Source organism: Haliotis rufescens, unplaced genomic scaffold, assembly GCF_023055435.1.
Source record: "Haliotis rufescens isolate VD_foot unplaced genomic scaffold, xgHalRufe1.0.p SCAF_15, whole genome shotgun sequence".
Lineage (NCBI taxonomy): Eukaryota > Metazoa > Mollusca > Gastropoda > Lepetellida > Haliotidae > Haliotis > Haliotis rufescens.
This window is the reverse complement of record NW_025963835.1, coordinates 8,892,271-8,912,881: the sequence shown is the minus strand read 5'-3', so window position 1 is coordinate 8,912,881 and position 20,611 is coordinate 8,892,271. Positions and strand designations below refer to the sequence as shown.

The 20,611-nt window shown below is 40.8% G+C and overlaps 1 protein-coding gene across 2 annotated transcripts in view; it reads right to left on the bottom strand.

Moving 5' to 3' along the window:
* Positions 1-10,241: 10,241 nt before the first annotated feature.
* The window catches only part of LOC124147152 (NAD(+) hydrolase SARM1-like), a 45,537-nt gene continuing 35,167 nt past the window's right edge, over positions 10,242-20,611 (bottom strand). The window contains exon 9 of one of the 2 annotated variants that reach the window (XM_046517761.2): positions 10,242-19,716. In XM_046517761.2, coding sequence (XP_046373717.1) covers positions 19,461-19,716 — 256 coding nt within the window. In that variant the 3' untranslated portion in view covers positions 10,242-19,460. The remainder of the gene's footprint in view (positions 19,717-20,611) is intronic. The other variant, XR_006862761.1, reaches the window with a different exon arrangement.

Genomic DNA, 20,611 nt, shown 5'->3' with positions numbered 1-20,611 from the left:
TCTCAAAGGGGACAAATGTTCTCAAAAACTATAAGTTAGAGAAATGAAATTTTACACACTGATATTACTGGTCATCATCTTAAATGAGTTCGAAAATTGGTATCCTAAATTCATTTTTTACTGCGTTATGGCTCTTGCCCTGTGCTTTTCAGCTAACTGCATATGTCTGCAATGGGGACAGCTTTTCTCAGAAACTATTGACGTTACAAGAATGAAATTGTGCATGCTTATCTGTGGGAGCTAGCTTCGCCAGTCTGTCTGCTTTTCATTTCCATGAATATTTATGTGAGACGGGAGCCAACATAGCTCCGCCTGTTGCCCTTGGTCCGATAATTTTGTATGGTCGTATAGAATAGTTTTGACTGTGTTTGGTCTAGAGTTTGCGTCTATTAGGATGACATGCCTTAACTTCCGGTAGCTTCGGTATGAACTCATGATGAATTGCCTCCCAATTCAACAGTGAATACTGACTCACCATCAGGCAGGCGAACCGAATGTGCTTGGAGTTTGGAGCTGTGGATATGGATCCCGTAACCAGCACTGTTGTTGACAGGATTTTTGGATCCATCAGTGTATGTATGTGCCTAGCGGTCCCAGGTAGTCTGAATTTTAGTGATAGCTACTGATCATAGTCAGGTAGGGTTCTCTTTTTTGTGACTTAGGTCGAACATTAACTGTGAGTGAGTGAGCTGGGTTTAACTGTATTCCAGTTATATCACGGCGTGTCAGCTTAATGTTGGAGGAAAACCCGAAGTGATGCAGGTCTAAAATGTTTACATAATCGGGGCAAACCGGGATTCGAACTCACAATCATAGGTTTCTGGCATGCCCAAGGGACTCAACTCTGCACAGCGAATCGCGGCGCCTTATACGACTGGGCCACCCGTGCCCAAAGTTGCACCAAAGGGTTTCGTCCCCAGAACGATAATATTGCCTGCTCACTTCTTAGTTTCAGTGGGAGTTCTCCCGTTTCTACTTGTACATGTACTTCCATTTGCCCCTCAAAGCGATGATATTGCAATTGTGGTCATTATTTTGTTTACGAAAAGTAGAAGTTAGAAGAAAAGGAATGAATGTAACAAATAGAGATATGTTATTTTGCGATATTGAAAAGTAAGAAAATGTAATTGGAAGATTTACGTGAAAAAAGATACAAGGGTCTATTATTTGGTCCACAGTTAAATGCATTACTAGTTGAGAAATGTTCACGATACTATTGTAACTTAGAAAATAGAAGTGTCCTATATTGAAACTGAGGATGGCTCACTAGTGTACAAGACATCAGAGATTGCCTTTGAAGCAAAATATTTTTATCATATTTTTTTTTATCAAGAATAGAGCTATAGCAGCAAAAGCTTGTAAAGTATATGTACAACAGTGTTTGGAAGGATTGTATCACTTCTCTTCTTGCGTTTTCTCTTAAAATTGTGTATTCTACAATAGCAATATTTCTGTTGGAGGTGTTTTACTACATCTGGTTCGATAAGGGAATTAGTGGGAATATTGATTTTATGAATCAAGATGGAGATTATTTATCACTTGCATAATTCGAGGAAAGATTTAATATAAAAGAACATTTTGATAAATACTGTGGTATCATACAGGCTATTAAAATATTTCAAAACACTTTGGCACTGAGAAATCCAATACATTCTCACACTCTGATGATGACCCTGTTACTCTCCATTAAGAGAGTCAAATATTATTATCACATTTTAACGAACTTTGATGATGTTATTAAATCTGAACGTAAATGGGAAGATGTCATGTATAGTACTGGAAAATTATTGATGTCAAATCTTTTCAAACTACCCCAGATACCAAACTAAGGTTGTTTCAATTTAGAATACTCCATTATTTTATTGCAACTAATTCATACCTTATCAAAATTAAGGTTGCCGCCAAAAATGAATGTACTTTCTGCAGTAGTAAAGTTGAAACAATTCATCTATTTTGGGACTGTACTCATGTCCAAACTTTCGGGAAGTTATTTTAAGACATATTAAAAGAGAACTACACCCTTGTATGCAATTTAAACCTTAGCCGTGAGCTTGATAGTTTTGGTATGAAAGAGAAATGTGTTCCAGATGATCAGATGAAACATTTAACTTGATATTGTTAATGGCAAAGTTTGACATTTACAAAGGCAAAGTTTCCAACGCCACTCTGAGGTTGATACATTTTAAACGAGTTCTTCGGGATATATATTATATTGAGAAAAGGTATTGTGCAAATAGTCAACAAGTGAAGTTTTATCAGAAATGGGTGCTCTACCATTCTCTTTGTGAGTGACATACTTGGAAGGTATTATTTGCTTAAATTGAAATTGCTCTTCTTTGTCCATTGCTTGTATGATGTATCAACGGATCTGTTTCATCCACATATGCAGAGAGTGAATGTGTTGCCATTGTCCCTTTTTCTTGGAAAAAAAGAGAAAACAAGTCCTTTCTTACACCATTTATTTTTACATGGAGCTCCTGCTACCCTGGGTAGGAGCCTCTATTTGTCACAGGGATTTCTGAAATAAAAAGATAATTATATAAGAAATATTATTGAACAATACATTATATCATCAAATAATACATCACAGAACTTTTTGTATTTTCAGATTGATATTTGTCAAATGCCCGTTTTATGGCCCTCCAGTCCCAAATCTTTCATGTGTTTGGTCTTGCAACTGGTAGTGTCATATCTCCTCTGCTGACTGACTGAGTGACGCCCAATTACTCTCACCAGTGCTTTACACATCTTCCCGAGGCAAGGGAGTTAACTGACTTTGAAAGTCTTGTTTCCACTGGAATTTCTGGCCTCGATTGTAACGCCACCAGTGGGTATTACCAGTTACTGAGCAATCCCATTCCTCCTCTCATATCTCTTGCACTTGCTTTCAAACTACGTGACAGGGCCCAGTCAATACTGGTCATGGATAATAAAGATCTTTATTGTAATACAACATATTTTACCTCGTGAAGAGCATCAAATCACTTGAGTATTGGAAATATCTGTCGACGCCCAGTCTGCAACTCCTACAATCGAATGAATTCGGTACGGCGGACGCCATGTTGAATAACAACGGGATGTCGATTTCGTTACGGGATTTTGATTGTACTGTGCACAGACTCGTTAGTCCAGCCAAAATATAACTCAATTATTCCAGCCTAGTTCGACCAGGGTGGACACTGGACTCCAGTCAGTTAACTCCCTGGCCTCCGGAAGATGTGCTTTAATCATTGCCAGCCATTATGTTCAGACTACCTCAGATGAAAAGATTAACAAACAATGATGTTTTGTGGGATATAATGGGCAGAGTGTGGATGATGCAGTCTGGGGCGATAAGCAAGGTCCTACCGCGGACTAGAAATCGCATACAGACCCTATCGCGGGTCAAGTTGTCCCTCCACCGTGCTTGGCAGACAGGACCCACAGCAAAGATACTGTCACTCCCCCCGCGGAAACAGCGGGCAGAAGAATTTGGGCTCCCGCTGTAATTAGCAGGCAGCCAGAGTATCATACACCCACCAGCATGGTGTTAAACCAAATCCCCCGACTGCACCATGCCAAACAGCGGGGTGCAAAATGTATAAATACACTATGCACACCGCTGACATCCACACATTATATTAAATTTGGATTAAATTATGATGTGGAAGGGAGATGGGGAGTGGATAAGGGACTGGGAAGGAAAAGAAAATGATGCGCCTCCCCCCAAAGTGAAGTTATACATACTTACCCGAACGGTACCTTTACTCATCACTAAACAATGTCCTGCGTACATTTGATTTAAAATGGGCCATGCCCGACCGGTTTAAATGAACTCCCCGAGGAGTATAAAATGGAGCATCATGTTTGATCTGAGGGTGGGTACACCTTAGACCCCCCTCTTCCCTGATCACTCCCGCAATCCGCCTATTAAGCGATTTTCTTTTCAGTTCAATCCTTTTAACATGGCTGGCCCCTCGCCAGGTTTGTCGAGGCAACATGTCAGACCATACCAATTTGGTATTCGGGAGTTTAAGCTGAGCGTATGTTATGTCCAGATACATGTTGTCGTAAAGTTCCTTTGTCCCCTTTGTACACAGATCGTTTGATCCAAGGTGGATAACCAGAAACTTCGGCTGGGGATGGCGGGCAACAAGTGTATCCACTGCCTTGCGGAATTCCCCCCCCACTTCATTCCGCCCTTTGCATGCCAGCGGGTACCCGTCAGTAGGGAGTCCGATGTAGTGGCCAGATGGTCGTGGAATCGGACCATATAACTGGACCCGATACACCATACATCTGAAACTTAAAACACACTAGCAGCATCTTTGTTATAATAACATCTGCTTTAAACTTACCTATTAATTTATTGATGGTATTTATTTTATTCATTCATTCATTCATTCATTCATTCATTCATTTATTCATTTATTTATTTATATTATTAGAGTTAGTGAAAAAGTACGTATTATCCCGTTACCCCCGTGGAAACGCAACAGGCAGGAACGGGTGGTGAGTCTGTGTTTGTTTCTGCTAGGTATACTGTTAAGTGGTGAGTTGAGTAATGCGGATATATTTGCTGTAACAGTTTGATTTCCAACGCCCATATTCCTGAATCTGCTTGGAACTAACCCCATTAATTGCTGCTGTGGTAGCCGCTCCAATGCGAAAAGAGTGTGACGAAAACAAATGAAGATTGAGGTGTGGTAAGGAAAATGACAGGGCCTTTCTTATCATTGACTGAAATTGGAATCTAGTTAAAGGACGTCCATCAAAATGGACGAACATATGACCGTGCACTGGTGGTCTGATGAATAGAAACTGTTGCATTGCTCTGACAGGACACAGTCTAGAGTGAGGGATAGCTGTTATTTTTATTTGCACACCTCTGCCGCCCTGATCCGTTTTGGATGAGCGTAAACATATCGTTATCTGACTTATATCTGTTGCCACATGAATATCAGACAAAAGACACGCCCTATGCGAGAAATCCTTGGCTGACCCTGCCACCAGCTCACTGATTCTAAAAAATCCAAAAAATGCAAGCAGGTATGCAGCTGTGAAAAGAGACGTTTCGTAAGTTGAAGCACAAACTACCGGTAATGCTGTCACAATAACAGACAATAAGTCAACTGTAATTGGGAGTCGAGTGTCAGCCTTCTGTTTCTGTCTGACAAATCCAATCAAGGCTTTCTGAATAAGAAAAATGGGATGTTAGGTCATGCATACCATGTAACTTTTGCCATGTTGTTAATGCTGATATATACGACTTTGCCGTGCGAGGAGATTTTCCTGTTAAGGAGAGATGAGCGATAAAATGCATAAGGTGATCAACCGGGGCGGGCCAAATGTGTGGCAGGCTGAAAGAGATGCGGAAAACATTAAATGCCTTTTGTGCAGACTCATACAGGTTCCACGTGTTGAATGCTAGAGAAGACTGCACTAGACGTTGCACCTCTGTCGTCAGATCTGCCATATGTCCTGTGGTATGTGTGCTGGTATCTCGTCTGCCCGCGGTGCTGCTTCTTTGAACCTGGACCACTGAAATCTCGAAAGTGCATCAGCTATAACGTTTGCATGCGTAGGAATATACGATGCTTTGAACAAGATATTATGTTGTAAACAGAGGAGTATCAGGCGCCTAAGCAACGACATAACTCGTGGTGGTTTTGCTGTTTGTTTATTGATAATTGCTACCACTGCTTGGTTGTCACAAACAAACAACACTCGCTTGTTTCGTAGATGTCTACCCCACAGTCTTACTGCCAATTCAATTGGAAAAAGCTCTAGCATAGTGATGTCCTTAGTCCATCCATTCTGCACCCACTCGTTAGGCCATCTGCCATTGGCCCATCTACCCATGAAAAAGGCTCCGAAACCATGGTTACCTAACGCGTCGGTAAACAAATGTGTATCCGATGAATTGATCCACTCTGAATCTATAAATGCAGTAGTGCCATTGTGGTTTTGAAGAAATTGCCGCCATAAATTGAGGTCCTCGCGTATGCCTTGTGTTATCCTTATTCTGTGGTGAGGTTTTGACCCTCCGCGCTGTGCGTCAATGAGGCGTCTTAAAAAGGCGCGACCAATCGGAATTGCCCTACATACAAAGTTAAGTTTCCCCACCAAGGACTGCAAGTAGTGTAATGTTGATTTCTTCTTAAAAGGTGATAAAAGAGTATCTATTTCCTGAGTAAGCGGCACTACCTTATCCATCGGTATGCTAATTTGCGCTTTGACTGTGTCTATTGTGATACCCAGGAACGTCATGTTTGTTGTAGGTATAACCGTTTTGTCCTTTGCGACGGGAACGCCCATGTTTTGTAATAACTCCAGGGAGGACTCGAGAGTTTGTTGACACTTATTAGAGGCTAGTGCTGCCAATGCAAAATCATCCAAATAATGTTGTATGTTATCATTTTTGGTGTATTTCCTGAGTACCCACTGCAAAAATGTGCTAAATTTTTCAAATGTTGCACATGATATGGAACAGCCAAATGGAAGACATTTGTCAAAGTAGAAATTATGTTTGAATTGTATTCCCAGAAATTTAAAGTCATCTGGTCGTATAGGTATGAGGAGAAATGCAGACTTAATATCAAATTTTGCCATGTATGCACCCTTGCCTAATCCTTGTATCGCGGATAGCACCTGGTCAAAGCTAGTGTACTTGACTGTTGACACCTCGTGAGATATGTAGTCGTTTACAGACTCCCCCTCAGGGTATGACAGATGGTGAATAAGTCTGAACGTTTGCTGAACTTGTTGATTATTGTGATTTGACTTCTTCGGAACGAGACCGATTGGAGAAACTATCATATCTTGAAATGGTGGTGCTGTAAATGGACCTGCAATTCTACCTAGATCAACTTCTTTTTGTAGCATTGTTGCCACCATGTTTGGATGTTGTTGGGCGGATTTTAAATTGTAAGCCATTCTAGGACCCGGTGGACCCGTGTACTGTAGTGGAAAACCTTGAGAAAAACCTTCCGATAAAAACATAGCATCTGATGCGTAGAAGGGGGTGTAAATACTGAGCCAATGTGACAATACACGCATACTAATGGGTGTTGGTGCTAGGCCTTGAGTTGGTATTGTTTGCGTTGGGTTTTGTTTGAGTACGGGGGGTTGTAACGCCCCCTTTTTGACGAAAGCGTGTGTGTGCGCCGTGTGCAGTGCTGTCACATGTGATGCATTTGTGTGCATATCGGCAGAAAGACCTTGTACATCCGAATTTGTTAAAATCCAAGCAAAACTTTGGGATGCTACCGGTATTTTCGCTACCCGCGTTGAGATTGCTGCGGTTGGTGGTAGTGGTGTTGTTTGTGACGCGCGCGTGTGCCGCTTGTTGATTTGGAAGCATATGTTGTAACCATAAATGGCCATCCATTGCCCACCAGGAGCGAGACGGGTCGCGTTGCATCCTTTGTCTGAAACTACGGTCATATTGCAACCATGAATCTCCGCCGAACCTAATAGCAGCTCCCCTGATTGTTTCGATGTAGGTAAGCAGATCCTGTATCTTATCCGGGTGTTTTTCTATGTATACGCTCATGTAGACGTTAAACGCCGATGTCCATGCGCCAATGCCTAATGGACGCGTTTGTTGTTGTTTGGGTTTAAAAATAATCTGACCTGTGGCGTCGAGCGCCAATGTAAATGCCGACATCTCTTGGGGTGTCTGATTTTGGGCCGCTATTAGTTGTTTTAGCTCAATGAAGAGGTGAAATGCAAACCGCCGGACGCGTTGTGTTGTGTTGTTAGAATGACTTGACAGTTGGGGAGTAAAAGTAGTGACGTCACGAGACCACGTGTAGTGACGTCATGGGAGAAATGACGTATGTTGCCATGGGGAGTATTTTTGCGGGTCTTGTGAGAGGAGAATGTTTGTAAACAAATGGTGGAAAATGATAAATGGGAATAGTTACTAGTATTGGTTATGCGGAGCTGACCATAAACCGATTTAGCTAAATAATGCTAAATCATATTATAAATATAACCCAACTATGTCGAACTCCAACCCTTCTTGGAATGTTTAAATGTATTCCAATAACACTGATCACAGTTCCTGGGTAGAAAACGATTCAAACATTTTGATGAAGCCAGGAAAGGGAAACTATTAATCTGTTAAGCTCTTTGAACACCAAACCAAGTGGTATACTTGTCTATTTGCATATTTTACCAAAGGAACTGGTCTCAATGCAAGCTACCCAAAGTATTCTTGCACATTCATCCTCTTGCTTGTGATGTTCACCTTCCCTGCAGAGGGCACTGGACTCACCTACAGGGTTGAACCACAGTGTTCAGACTCTATCTGAAAGGACCCGAGATATTTTGGCTTCCAGTGTTAAGTGGGATAATTGCTGCACTTTGTCTATCAGAATGAGTATGTCAAGTGAAGAGAATATTTGCAGGACTGACTAGCCTCAGTGCGACGCTTGTGAAAGATCATGTCTTTGAGTAAATGTTGGTTCATTTTTCATAATTCATCTGACTATATATCAAACATTAGAGAGGAATATCGCTGAGCAGGTCATTGATTAATTAACGATAGGTTCTGTTGGTTAGGCCCAAAATATAATAAACAGTTATTATTTATGGATTAAAGTAAGTGAAAGAGATAAACTATTCGAGTAAATGTCAGCTCATTAATTACAAACATAATTGCTTTTTTGTTATGAATCCAATTATTGATCAAATGTTTATAAGAATTAGTCAGTGATAAACCTTAATCAATTGCAATATATTTTATTTGCATTGTAAATTTTAAATCCTAATTAATTGAGTTAGGGTTGTATCTCGTTACATATTTAAGGGTTATATCATTCACCTACTAAATACTTTACATTGCCATGGCTAATGCGCAAGTACATTTGGTTTTCATTGAGTCTGGACGTGGCAGTGGCAGCTTGGCCACAAGTACCGTGTTAGAAAGTAGAAGGCAGAGAAGGGAGAGATGACTTACTGGAGATGTTCCGGCCAATTTAGTCGCCATGGACAGAGACCTCTATTTTACAGGACAGGGTCATAACCATTTAGCCCTTCATGATGGAGGTTGACGTCGTCAAGTCCAAGTTTGTGCACCGTGCCAAGATTGAGATGACAACTGTACCCCAGATCTACAACGATGAACTGTCCAAATTGAGGAAGAATCACAAAGTTGTCCCCGACTCTTCTGGCTAAACTTCCTAATTTCCGACCTTCCGACCTTTGCTGCGGTCATCGCCACAAGACTGAGGTAAAGATGCAGTAATTAAAAGACCGCTCATGAGCTCCATCCTGCAGGAGAAGGTACAGCACACATTGACTCCAGTCTTCGTCATCCAGCTCCTCACCGATATCCACTGGGCTGATTCTACACTTGAACTTATGTGGTCTTGGAATATTGAGTGTCATATTTGTTAGGAAAATAAAAACCCATTTCTACATAAATATGACTAATGTCTTTGTTATGTAATGTTATGGTTGTAATTAACAAGTACCGATACGGAGAAAACTCGAACGCTTACGCAGAAGGCACTTACACAAAAGACTTTCACAGTAGCTTGGGAAAGATTTTCGCTGGATCGGTCATGAACCATTTGGGTAATATGACATGCGTGATGATGATTCATTATAAAGTTAATAATGCTATCCCAGTACAGCCTTGAAATTACTGTTTTGTCTGAAATCTGACTTTCATTGTGTACAATCTGTTAAAACGCATCCCTATCGAACTGTTTATAATTGGTATTATTTTCACTTACACTTGGTCAAATATCTCCATATTAGGTATCAGATTTTCTTATACTGGTTAAGTGTGTTATGTTTTGCCTTATGTTAGCTACATAAAGCATTAATTTGATAACTCCATTTCATTATACCTTTTTCATTTACAAAACCATATACTGTCTGTGAAAATTATGTTACATTAGTGTAACTTCCATTTAGAATTGTTCTTTGCTAAATCTTCTATGGAAAAATTCAGACATCTCTTAATAGTCTTTTTTCAAAATTCCTGTCCTGTAGATGCATCCAAATAATTGTAGCTAACTATCACCATTTGTCTCAGCACATGTCTTTGCTAAAGAGGAGGCATGAAAATCTCCCCCAAATGTTTAGCTTTCATTACTTTGTGGAGGGGTTTCTGCATAATCTTCACTAATGCTATAGTCTTTTCTAGTAGAGATTGATGGTTTCTTTCAAGTTGAGGGTTTTCCTGGCTTGAGAATAAAAATCTCTTCACAGTCTCAGCTAGAGGAGAAACACGAGCAATATCACTGTTATAGTTGATGTTTTTAATGGCTTTTGTTCAGGTCTCTGCAAATGCCTCAGTACAGTCTTTCCTAGTGGAGATGCACTAAAAACATCTCATCTTAAGTTGATATTCTTTTATGGGTTTGTGGAGAAGTCTTGGCAGAGTCGTAGAAAGTATCTTTAAAATGTCTTTGCAAGAGGAGATGCATCTACAAGGAGTTGCCATGGGATTTAATTACTTTACTACTGCTTTGTGACCAAGTCTTCACTATTCTCCAGAAATAATATTTAATCTTTCAAAATGTTATAAATAAGGGATAAAAGAAGGGACTTTAAACAAGCTTTCATTTGACACTCATCAAAATAATTTCTTCAAGAAGGAGCACTTTCCATGTTGACCCATTGACCTTGAACTTCATAGGTCATTGACCTCTGTCACCATTATTCAACGTCACTTGCGATGCAACGTTTCAGGAACTTTAAGGATCAGGCAATCCAAAAATACCAACCAAATACTAGGTCAATTCCAGCATTTAAATGGGAACAATCTCTTGGACTAGAAGTAAAAGAATAAACAGACAAAGAAATATATTGCACAGAATGAATTGCACTTGAACAATGTGGAGTCTTACTGAGCACACAAGACTTGCCAATACAAAAAATGATAGCTTGATGATGTTTCAATACAGGGGTCCAAACGAAAGTCACACCTCAAGTTTCTTTTCCCTTTGAGACAGCTGTGCATCTGTAACAGGGCACAACATGCGTCACACATTTCACCTTCACATGGAATAAAAACACAGACTATAAGGCAGAATGTTCAGCAGAATTTCATGTGTAGAAAACGTGCAATGGGACTAGCTCACCTAATGACTTCAAATTTCAAAAAATCATTTTCATAAATTTTCATAAATGAAGATATCAACATGGTGAACAATTCTTAAATTCTAAAATACCATGAAAAGCAGTTCTTATGTGTTGAGTCCAACTGTTAACCACACTGATACTACATTGTGATACACTTACAATAAAAATGGCTGAGTAATGTATACAATAGGATCCGAACCTCATATTCAGTTTTCACTATTAGTGGAAACAAGCATGTGAAATAATAGCTTCACTGGTTTTGGGGAGATGTATGGAAAAGGAATGCAACAGGAAAGAATTTAAGTCAAAGTGGAAAGCAGGGTCAAAATTATAAATATCACAAAGAAATGTCCCCTAATTCCCACGACTAACTGTGAGAACAAGCATGCAGAATTTCTGTTTCAATGGTCTAGTGGATTCTGAAGAGATGATTACACATGATGCCAAACACCAGACAAGCAGGCCAAGACGCCATAAGCTCACTTGACTCATCTGAGTTAAAATACAAAATCTTGCGGGTCGTCCCAATTAAGCACAGTACATGTATATAAAACCTGTAAAACAAAACAGATGACGTTTTTATATGTATGTGCTTCTAAAAATTTCAAAATGAAAAATAGGTACAGGATCACAATTTCTTTCGCCTTTTTGTAAAATTCTTAAAATGAACATGTTTCTTTAATGACACAATGACTTTAGCCTCCATAAACTCTTGATCGAGGTTCACATTGTTTAACACTATGAACAAAAAATGTAATACCATGATATTACTGCAGCAGTCATAACAAATGTAAAAAGAAATGGTTTTCATAATAAAACAACAAGCATCCTAAATTAAGGACTTATGTGACTATAAAGCATCAATACCAAAGTTTCATATTTGAAAACTCAACAATGTAATACAATATCCTATGTTGTATCAAAACTGGAATGCTCCAAAAATAACAAGAAAGTTCTAAAATACCAGTAGTAATAGTACAGAAACTTAACTATTAGATACTTAACTAACATCAGTAAAGTATATGTGCAGAAAGAAAGAACGCCTGACTAGTGCACTTAGGGATTACAAAAACAGTAGGATGATATAGTCCCTAATCAAGTCTTTTGAATACCCAAAAGCTTCTGGACACACCAGTTTCCAGACAATACAAAATATCAAATAATTATAACAAATATAACAGAGAGTTTTTTTTAGCTTAAGACAATCAGCCCCTATCATATACATTTGTCTATTTCTCACCTGCACAAATAATTCATGAGTAATGGACATGCAATTCATTGCAGTTATCAAGTGTAAGATATTTTCATCTTTTGATCAAGCAATAAATATATGCAGTAGTTTTCTGGCGTCAGGCAATTTAGCACTGACACAGGTTCTGGAAATTGTCTTTTAACCTTTGTTCTTTCAAATGTGCGTGTGTGTGAATGGGGGTGATTAAATGCCTCACAGTATGGCAGCGGCTTGTAAATAATGAGTCTGGACCAGACAAGGCAGTGATTGATATTAATAGCAACTTCCCATGCCGTCAGAGGAGGATGACATGCAATCAACAACTACAGACAATCAGAGTCCTTACAACCAGCAGAGGTTACAGGGGGTCCAACTGTTATCTCCAGGGTGGTTTACTTTGAAAACAATAGATGCAATGCATCTTACTGCAAAAGACATCTCATTCCAATGGAATAGTAGAGTATAATATTCTGTAGTTGCCTTCAAGTAGGCTGGAACAGCTGTATTGAGATAAGTGTTGGAATAATGTGCATGGGGAAACATTACCTTTATCATATTACAGCTGTTGTCAGTTAACCTAAGTCTTGAATACCTTGAAACAATCCACATTTCTAACATCTTGTGATATCCATGCATTACCTAGTAAAGAAAATGCACATTTTAAACAACAGCAAGCCATTATATTGTGACATCTTCTTCCTTGCCTTGCAAAAACAAATAACATGACATCTATTCTGACTTAATGTGGCACCAGGAGCATAACACAGACACATATTACACCTACTGAAAATAACAAGCAGATGGACAGGTGTAACAAAATACTCCTCCACAAAGAAGATGTACTCAAATCAGTGCTGGTATCATCAAATGATATACCATTGCAGAAGACTGGGTGGCCTGCCCTAATACCACTACAGTTGACTCAGAGGCCTGACTGTATACCACTACAGTTGACTCAGAGGCCTGACTGTATACCACTGCAGTTGACTCAGAGGCCTGACTGTATACCACTGCAGTTGACTCAGAGGCCTGCCCTAATACCACTACAGTTGACTCAGAGGCCTGACTGTATACCACTACAGTTGATTCAGAGGTCTGACTGTATACCACTACAGTTGACTCAGAGGCCTGACTGTATACCACTGCAGAAGACAGATTGGCCTGACTGTATACCACTTCAGTAGACAGAGTTGCCTGACTGTGTACCACTGCAGTAGACAGAGTGGCCTGACTGTGTACCACTGCAGTAGACAGAGTGGCCTGACTGTATACCACTTCAGTAGACAGAGTGGCCTGACTGTGTACCACTGCAGTAGACAGAGTGGCCTGACTGTATACCACTTCAGTAGACAGAGTGGCCTGACTGTATACCACTGCAGTAGACAGGTACCTGACTGTATACCATTGCAGTAGACAGGTACCTGACTGTATACCACTGCAGTAGACAGAGTGGCCTGACTGTATACCACTACAGTTGACTCAGAGGCCTGACTTGTATACCACTACAGTTGACTCAGAGGCCTGACGGTATACCACTGCAGTAGACAGGTACCTGACTGTATACCACTACAGTAGACAGGTACCTGACTGTATACCACTGCAGTAGACAGAGTGGCCTGACTGTATACCACTGCAGTAGACAGAGTGGCCTGACTGTATACCACTTCAGTAGACAGAGTTGCCTGACTGTGTACCACTGCAGTAGACAGAGTGGCCTGACTGTGTACCACTGCAGTAGACAGAGTGGCCTGACTGTATACCACTTCAGTAGACAGAGTGGCCTGACTGTGTACCACTGCAGTAGACAGAGTGGCCTGACTGTATACCACTTCAGTAGACAGAGTGGCCTGACTGTATACCACTGCAGTAGACAGGTACCTGACTGTATACCATTGCAGTAGACAGGTACCTGACTGTATACCACTGCAGTAGACAGAGTGGCCTGACTGTATACCGCTACAGTTGACTCAGAGGCCTGACTTGTATACCACTACAGTTGACTCAGAGGCCTGACGGTATACCACTGCAGTAGACAGGTACCTGACTGTATACCACTACAGTAGACAGGTACCTGACTGTATACCACTGCAGTAGACAGAGTGGCCTGACTGTATACCACTGCAGTAGACAGAGTGGCCTGACTGTATACCACTTCAGTAGACAGAGTGACCTGACTGTATACCACTGCAGTAGACAGAGTGGCCTGACTGTATACCACTGCAGTAGACAGAGTGGCCTGACTGTATACCACTGCAGTAGACAGGTACCTGACTGTATACCACGGCAGTAGAGTGCATGGCCTGACTGTATACCACTGCAGTAGACAGAGTAGCCTGACTGTATACCACTGCAGTAGACAGGTACCTGACTATATACCACTGCAGTAGACAGGTACCTGACTGTATACCACAGCAGTAGACAGAGTGGCCTGACTGTATACCACTGCAGTAGACAACGTGACCTGACTGTATACCACTGCAGTAGACGAAGTGGCCTGACTGTATACCACTGCTGTAGACAGCGTGACCTGACTGTATACCACTGCAGTAGACTGCATGGCCTGACTGTTTACCACTGCAGTAGACAGAGTGGCCTGACTGTATACCACTTCAGTAGACAGAGTGGCCTGACTGTATACCACTGCAGTAGACAGGTACCTGACTGTATACCACTGCAGTAGACATAGTGGCCTGACTGTATAACACTTCAGTAGACAGAGTGACCTGACTGTATACCACTGCAGTAGACAGAGTGGCCTGACTGTATACCACTGCAGTAGACAGAGTGGCCTGACTGTATACCACTGCAGTAGACAGGTACCTGACTGTATACCACGGCAGTAGAGTGCATGGCCTGACTGTATACCACTGCAGTAGACAGAGTAGCCTGACTGTATACCACTGCAGTAGACAGGTACCTGACTATATACCACTGCAGTAGACAGGTACCTGACTGTATACCACAGCAGTAGACAGAGTGGCCTGACTGTATACCACTGCAGTAGACAGCGTGACCTGACTGTATACCACTGCAGTAGACTAAGTGGCCTGACTGTATACCACTGCTGTAGACAGCGTGACCTGACTGTATACCACTGCAGTAGACTGCATGGCCTGACTGTTTACCACTGCAGTAGACAGAGTGGCCTGACTGTATACCACTTCAGTAGACAGAGTGGCCTGACTGTATACCACTGCAGTAGACAGCGTGACCTGACTGTATACCACTGCAGTAGACTAAGTGGCCTGACTGTATACCACTGCTGTAGACAGCGTGACCTGACTGTATACCACTGCAGTAGACTGCATGGCCTGACTGTTTACCACTGCAGTAGACAGAGTGGCCTGACTGTATACCACTTCAGTAGACAGAGTGGCCTGACTGTATACCACTGCAGTAGACAGGTACCTGACTGTATACCACTGCAGTAGACATAGTGGCCTGACTGTATAACACTTCAGTAGACAGAGTGACCTGACTGTATACCACAGCAGTAGACAGAGTGGCCTGACTGTATACCACTACAGTTGACTCAGAGGCCTGACTTGTATACCACTACAGTTGACTCAGAGGCCTGACTGTATACCACTGCAGTAGACAGCGTGACCTGACTGTATACCACTGCAGTAGACTAAGTGGCCTGACTGTATACCACTGCTGTAGACAGCGTGACCTGACTGTATACCACTGCAGTAGACTGCATGGCCTGACTGTTTACCACTGCAGTAGACAGAGTGGCCTGACTGTATACCACTTCAGTAGACAGAGTGGCCTGACTGTATACCACTGCAGTAGACAGGTACCTGACTGTATACCACTGCAGTAGACATAGTGGCCTGACTGTATAACACTTCAGTAGACAGAGTGACCTGACTGTATACCACTGCAGTAGACAGAGTGGCCTGACTGTATACCACTGCAGTAGACAGAGTGGCCTGACTGTATACCACTGCAGTAGACAGGTACCTGACTGTACACCACTGCAGTAGACAGAGTGGCCTGACTGTATACCACTGCAGTAAACAGAGTGGCCTGACTGTATACCACTGCAGTAGACAGAGTGGCCTGACTGTATACCACTGCAGTAGACGGAGTGGCCTGACTGTATACCACTGATACCACTACAGTAGGTTGACTATTCAACTGCAAGAGATTTTGACATGTACCATATATCGCTGTCTATAAAGCAACCCCACGTATAAGGCGACCCCCCTGTACAAGCCTTCAAAATCGATGCTAATCCATACATGTATACCCCGTCTATAAAGCGAATCGGAATGAAGCACTGCACCAGTGCCTACACAATCCCTAGATCTGCAATAAAAATGTGTTTCCCTTCAGCGACTTCAGAGAAACGAACGGATCATTACAATTAAACTTGGTCAATACAAATTTGAAATGTAAGATAAAACATCACTAGATATGATGATGTACCGATTAATTTGTATTTCCTGTTCTGATACGCAGAGATTAAGATTACCGTGTGTAGCAACAATCAGCTATGCAGTTAAAAATTACCCAATGACATAACTTAAAAGAATTTTGATACAATGATCGTATAAATTGTATGGGAAACTATTATTTTATCAGGAATAATTTTTCAATATCATGTTATTTTAGTTGCTGCTTCACTATATACATTTGAAATAAATTAATGAAATGAATTGTATCGGAAACAATTATTTTATCAGGAATAATTTATTCCAATATCATGTTATTTTAGTTGCAGCTTCACTATATACATTTGAAATAAATTAATAACCATAAGCATAGCACTCTGGTTCAGCTGATCACTATTGCCGAATATATTTTCATATGGAACAATTTGATCAGTCACCATCGCTGCTCCCGTGCTCCGAAAACTTTATGTTGACATATACTAGTCATACTACAACACTATGACTTTCAGCGAGTCAATGTATGGCATTTATGATATATATATACATCCATTCTCTATCCACTAAAGTTTGTTTCAAGGTGTCTGACCATGGTTGCTGTAAATAACGGTAAGTTGTGCAATCTCCCGATCACTTAACATACAATTTCGCGGATATTAATGTAAACAATATTGAATGAAATTTTGAATAAAATTAATTAAATAGATAACAAATCTAAGTCCAGATACAAAATGAACACTTTTTATAACTATACAGTGTAATTACGTGATTAGTTTGCCGACTTCAGTATGGATTTGTTGACTTGTTACATGCTCATGGTAATGTCTTTGTGTTGGTGGGAAAAAACCATCAAAACTCTTCAACCCTGTGCATAACACTTCCTCACTGCAAGTCATGTCTTGTGTTACCTTGTCTTTCTAACTTCATTGAGTCACGACACAAGCAGACCTATCCATCCACGGTAGAACGTTAGCTTTTCAGTTGAACATCAGTGTAAAATATTGAGAGTTGTGACAGTCATACCACCAAGATCCCTGGAGACACCTTGGAAAGATACTTGTGTCTATTGTGGGACTGGTAACTTAACAAATACAAAGCACATAACCAGATGTACTGAATCTAACAAACAAGAAAATAAAAGAGATTTGAACAGACCAATACATCAACACAGGTGACAAAAGAAACACAATAAAGAGGACAACTTAACTTCTAAAGGAACAGACCCCACATTGACAAGGTTGGCAGAGCATCCTCCCAGGCATCGGTGTGTTGCAGGCTCAGCTCTGCAGCTCACCTGAATAGTTCTTGATGTGCTGAAACCTTGCTCACTCACAAGTCCTTTGGATCATCAAATATAGAGTTCTCCTTAGTTTACAAGAGAGGGGTTGACATGAGATTACTGTTTCAGCTCTATCCCCATGCACTCGGCCTGCAGCACACTGATGCCTGGGAGGTTGCTCTGCACATCCTTGTGGAGGGTCTGTTCCCTTAGGAGTAGATTAATTATATTATCATTATCATCATCATTAAATGACTCAAACGTTGTTTGTGCATGCAAACAAAATAAAACTAGATGTGTGTGCAAGTACTTGCACAAACAGAAGCAGTCTCAGTGAGGTTTAATTTCTTTGTATTTTGATGTTAGCAACCTAGTAAAATCCTAGACATTTTTAATATTTGTATACTTATCCTGCATAACATTACATTAAATACATCACCTTTCTCAGTTATCAAGTAATCCAACAAGTCAGGTAAATTTAAAAGAAAGGTGTATGACATTTCATTATGGCTGTCCTGGTGGCTAAGCAGATTTGGACCAGATTCCTGTGAACATTTTCTAAACATACCATGGATATCATACAAATAATTACAGTTCCAAATGAAACTTTGAAAACAAATTTTTATCATTCACATTTGGGTGGACAATGTCGCATGACATAAGGTCACATTAACATTTGCTATACGTGAGCTTAGGTGAGCTAAACATAGCCATATGCATGTTCATAAAAAACATGGCAAAACTACTGAAGTTAAAATGTTAACATTGAAAAGCACCAATCCTGAGAATAACAACTGCAAAGACAACAGTCCAGGTTTAGATACATGACAAGATATGCAGACTGAGATAGGTTTGTATAAAATGCATCAGTTCTGTCTCAACTTAGAGTGGAAACATTAAAACCAAGAGCAGAACTATGTCCAAACAGAAAATCTCTCCAATTAGAAGTCAATCACCATTATTTAGCATAAAAGTCCCCCGCTGAGAGAACTACATGGATGATAACCTAGCAGCTGCTGTGATGCTTTGAAGATCAGCTAATGTGCACAGCAATGCAGCATAACATTATTTTAGCAGCAACAATCCCTGAATACATATTTCTGTGGGTGTGAGTATTGAAGGAGCATGCAGGATAAAGGTTGCTGTCACTCTCTGTACAACCGTGATATACGGCAATACTGAAGATATCTGAATAACAGCAGATACTTCAACACATTATGCATAATAACATCCACTGCAACATCACTGCTCACAAACGAACTTCCTAAACTGATGCAAACAGTTGTGCCTTATCAAAAGGGCACAGAACAGATCATCGCATCCAAACTTTCTACGATGCAAATTGAGATCTACTATCAATATGCAGATGACTATCATCTGTGCAGACACAAAACAGTTAAGAATACCACTGGCTGTCTCTTAACCAAAAGAGATTGTTGTACATGATTTGTCAACTGGTTTGTGGCAGTATTTAGGAGCTGTCTGGACTGGCCACTCTCTTGCCCGTGTCAAAGCTGTCTGCCCTCTCACTGCCAGGGCTGTTGGCTTCTCCCTTGTTGCTCTCATGACTGGAGCTCCAGTGGAATGAGGGCTGTACAGAAGCGCGCTCAAAGGATCCCTGACTACCCATGCTGACTAGCTGGCTTCGCTTGGTGATTGTGTTGACTTCTCCACGGAGGAACTGCTCCAGTTTGTCCACACAGGCATCCTGGTAGTCGTGGATCCACCTGAAGATAGACAGCTCTGTTAGTCAGTCTAACTACCACATGCATCACTAATGTGTACATCAAAAGATGAAAGGTTATGGTTGTGAGGCATTGTTATGTGCCTTTTTCAGCAATACCAGTTTAGGAGAGCATTAAATGCAACAAATAAGGCAGTGCCATCCCTGCATTTCCTGAAAGTTCACAAACTTCTGATATAGCAGCACTATGGTGGGCATATTGAAAATCGGATTGGAACCCCTCTTGAAAACTTCATGTGTCATCATTGGTGTGGAACAAGTATCTCATGTTTCAGCTTCATTCATTCAGTGATTTCTGACAATAGTATGTTTACAGAAATGCATTTTTAGAGAATTTACGAGAAATTCAAAGAAATATTGTGACAAATGATACATGTGTTGAGCCCCACTACCAACTACATAAATGCCTAGCTTTTAGTGAAATGGCAATGAGAAGGTCAAATCAAAGTCCACACGTCCCAAATTTCATTGCATTGTGAAAATGACTGAGTATGACCATATGAAGCTATTTCACTAGTGCGGTCGTATTGAAAATCTTGTGAACAAATAAAGGTGAAAATTTTGAATATTGCAAAACCCAGTACTAACTACACATGTAGTAACTTTGATGTCATTACTCCAAGGTGACCCCAAGGTGCTAGTCATAACTTGTCACCAATTGGATTGGGTGGTCAGGCTCAGTGACTTTGGGTTATCGTATCCCAACCGCATAGATGTTTGCTCACAATATCAATCACTGGATTGTCTGCTCCAGATTTGATTAGCCTATTTACAGGCAGCTGTCAACTATCTGGAATACTGTTAAGTGCAAAGTTAGATAACAAACAAATGTTACATTTTGACAAAACATAATGCCATGGCAATGTAGCTCACCCGGA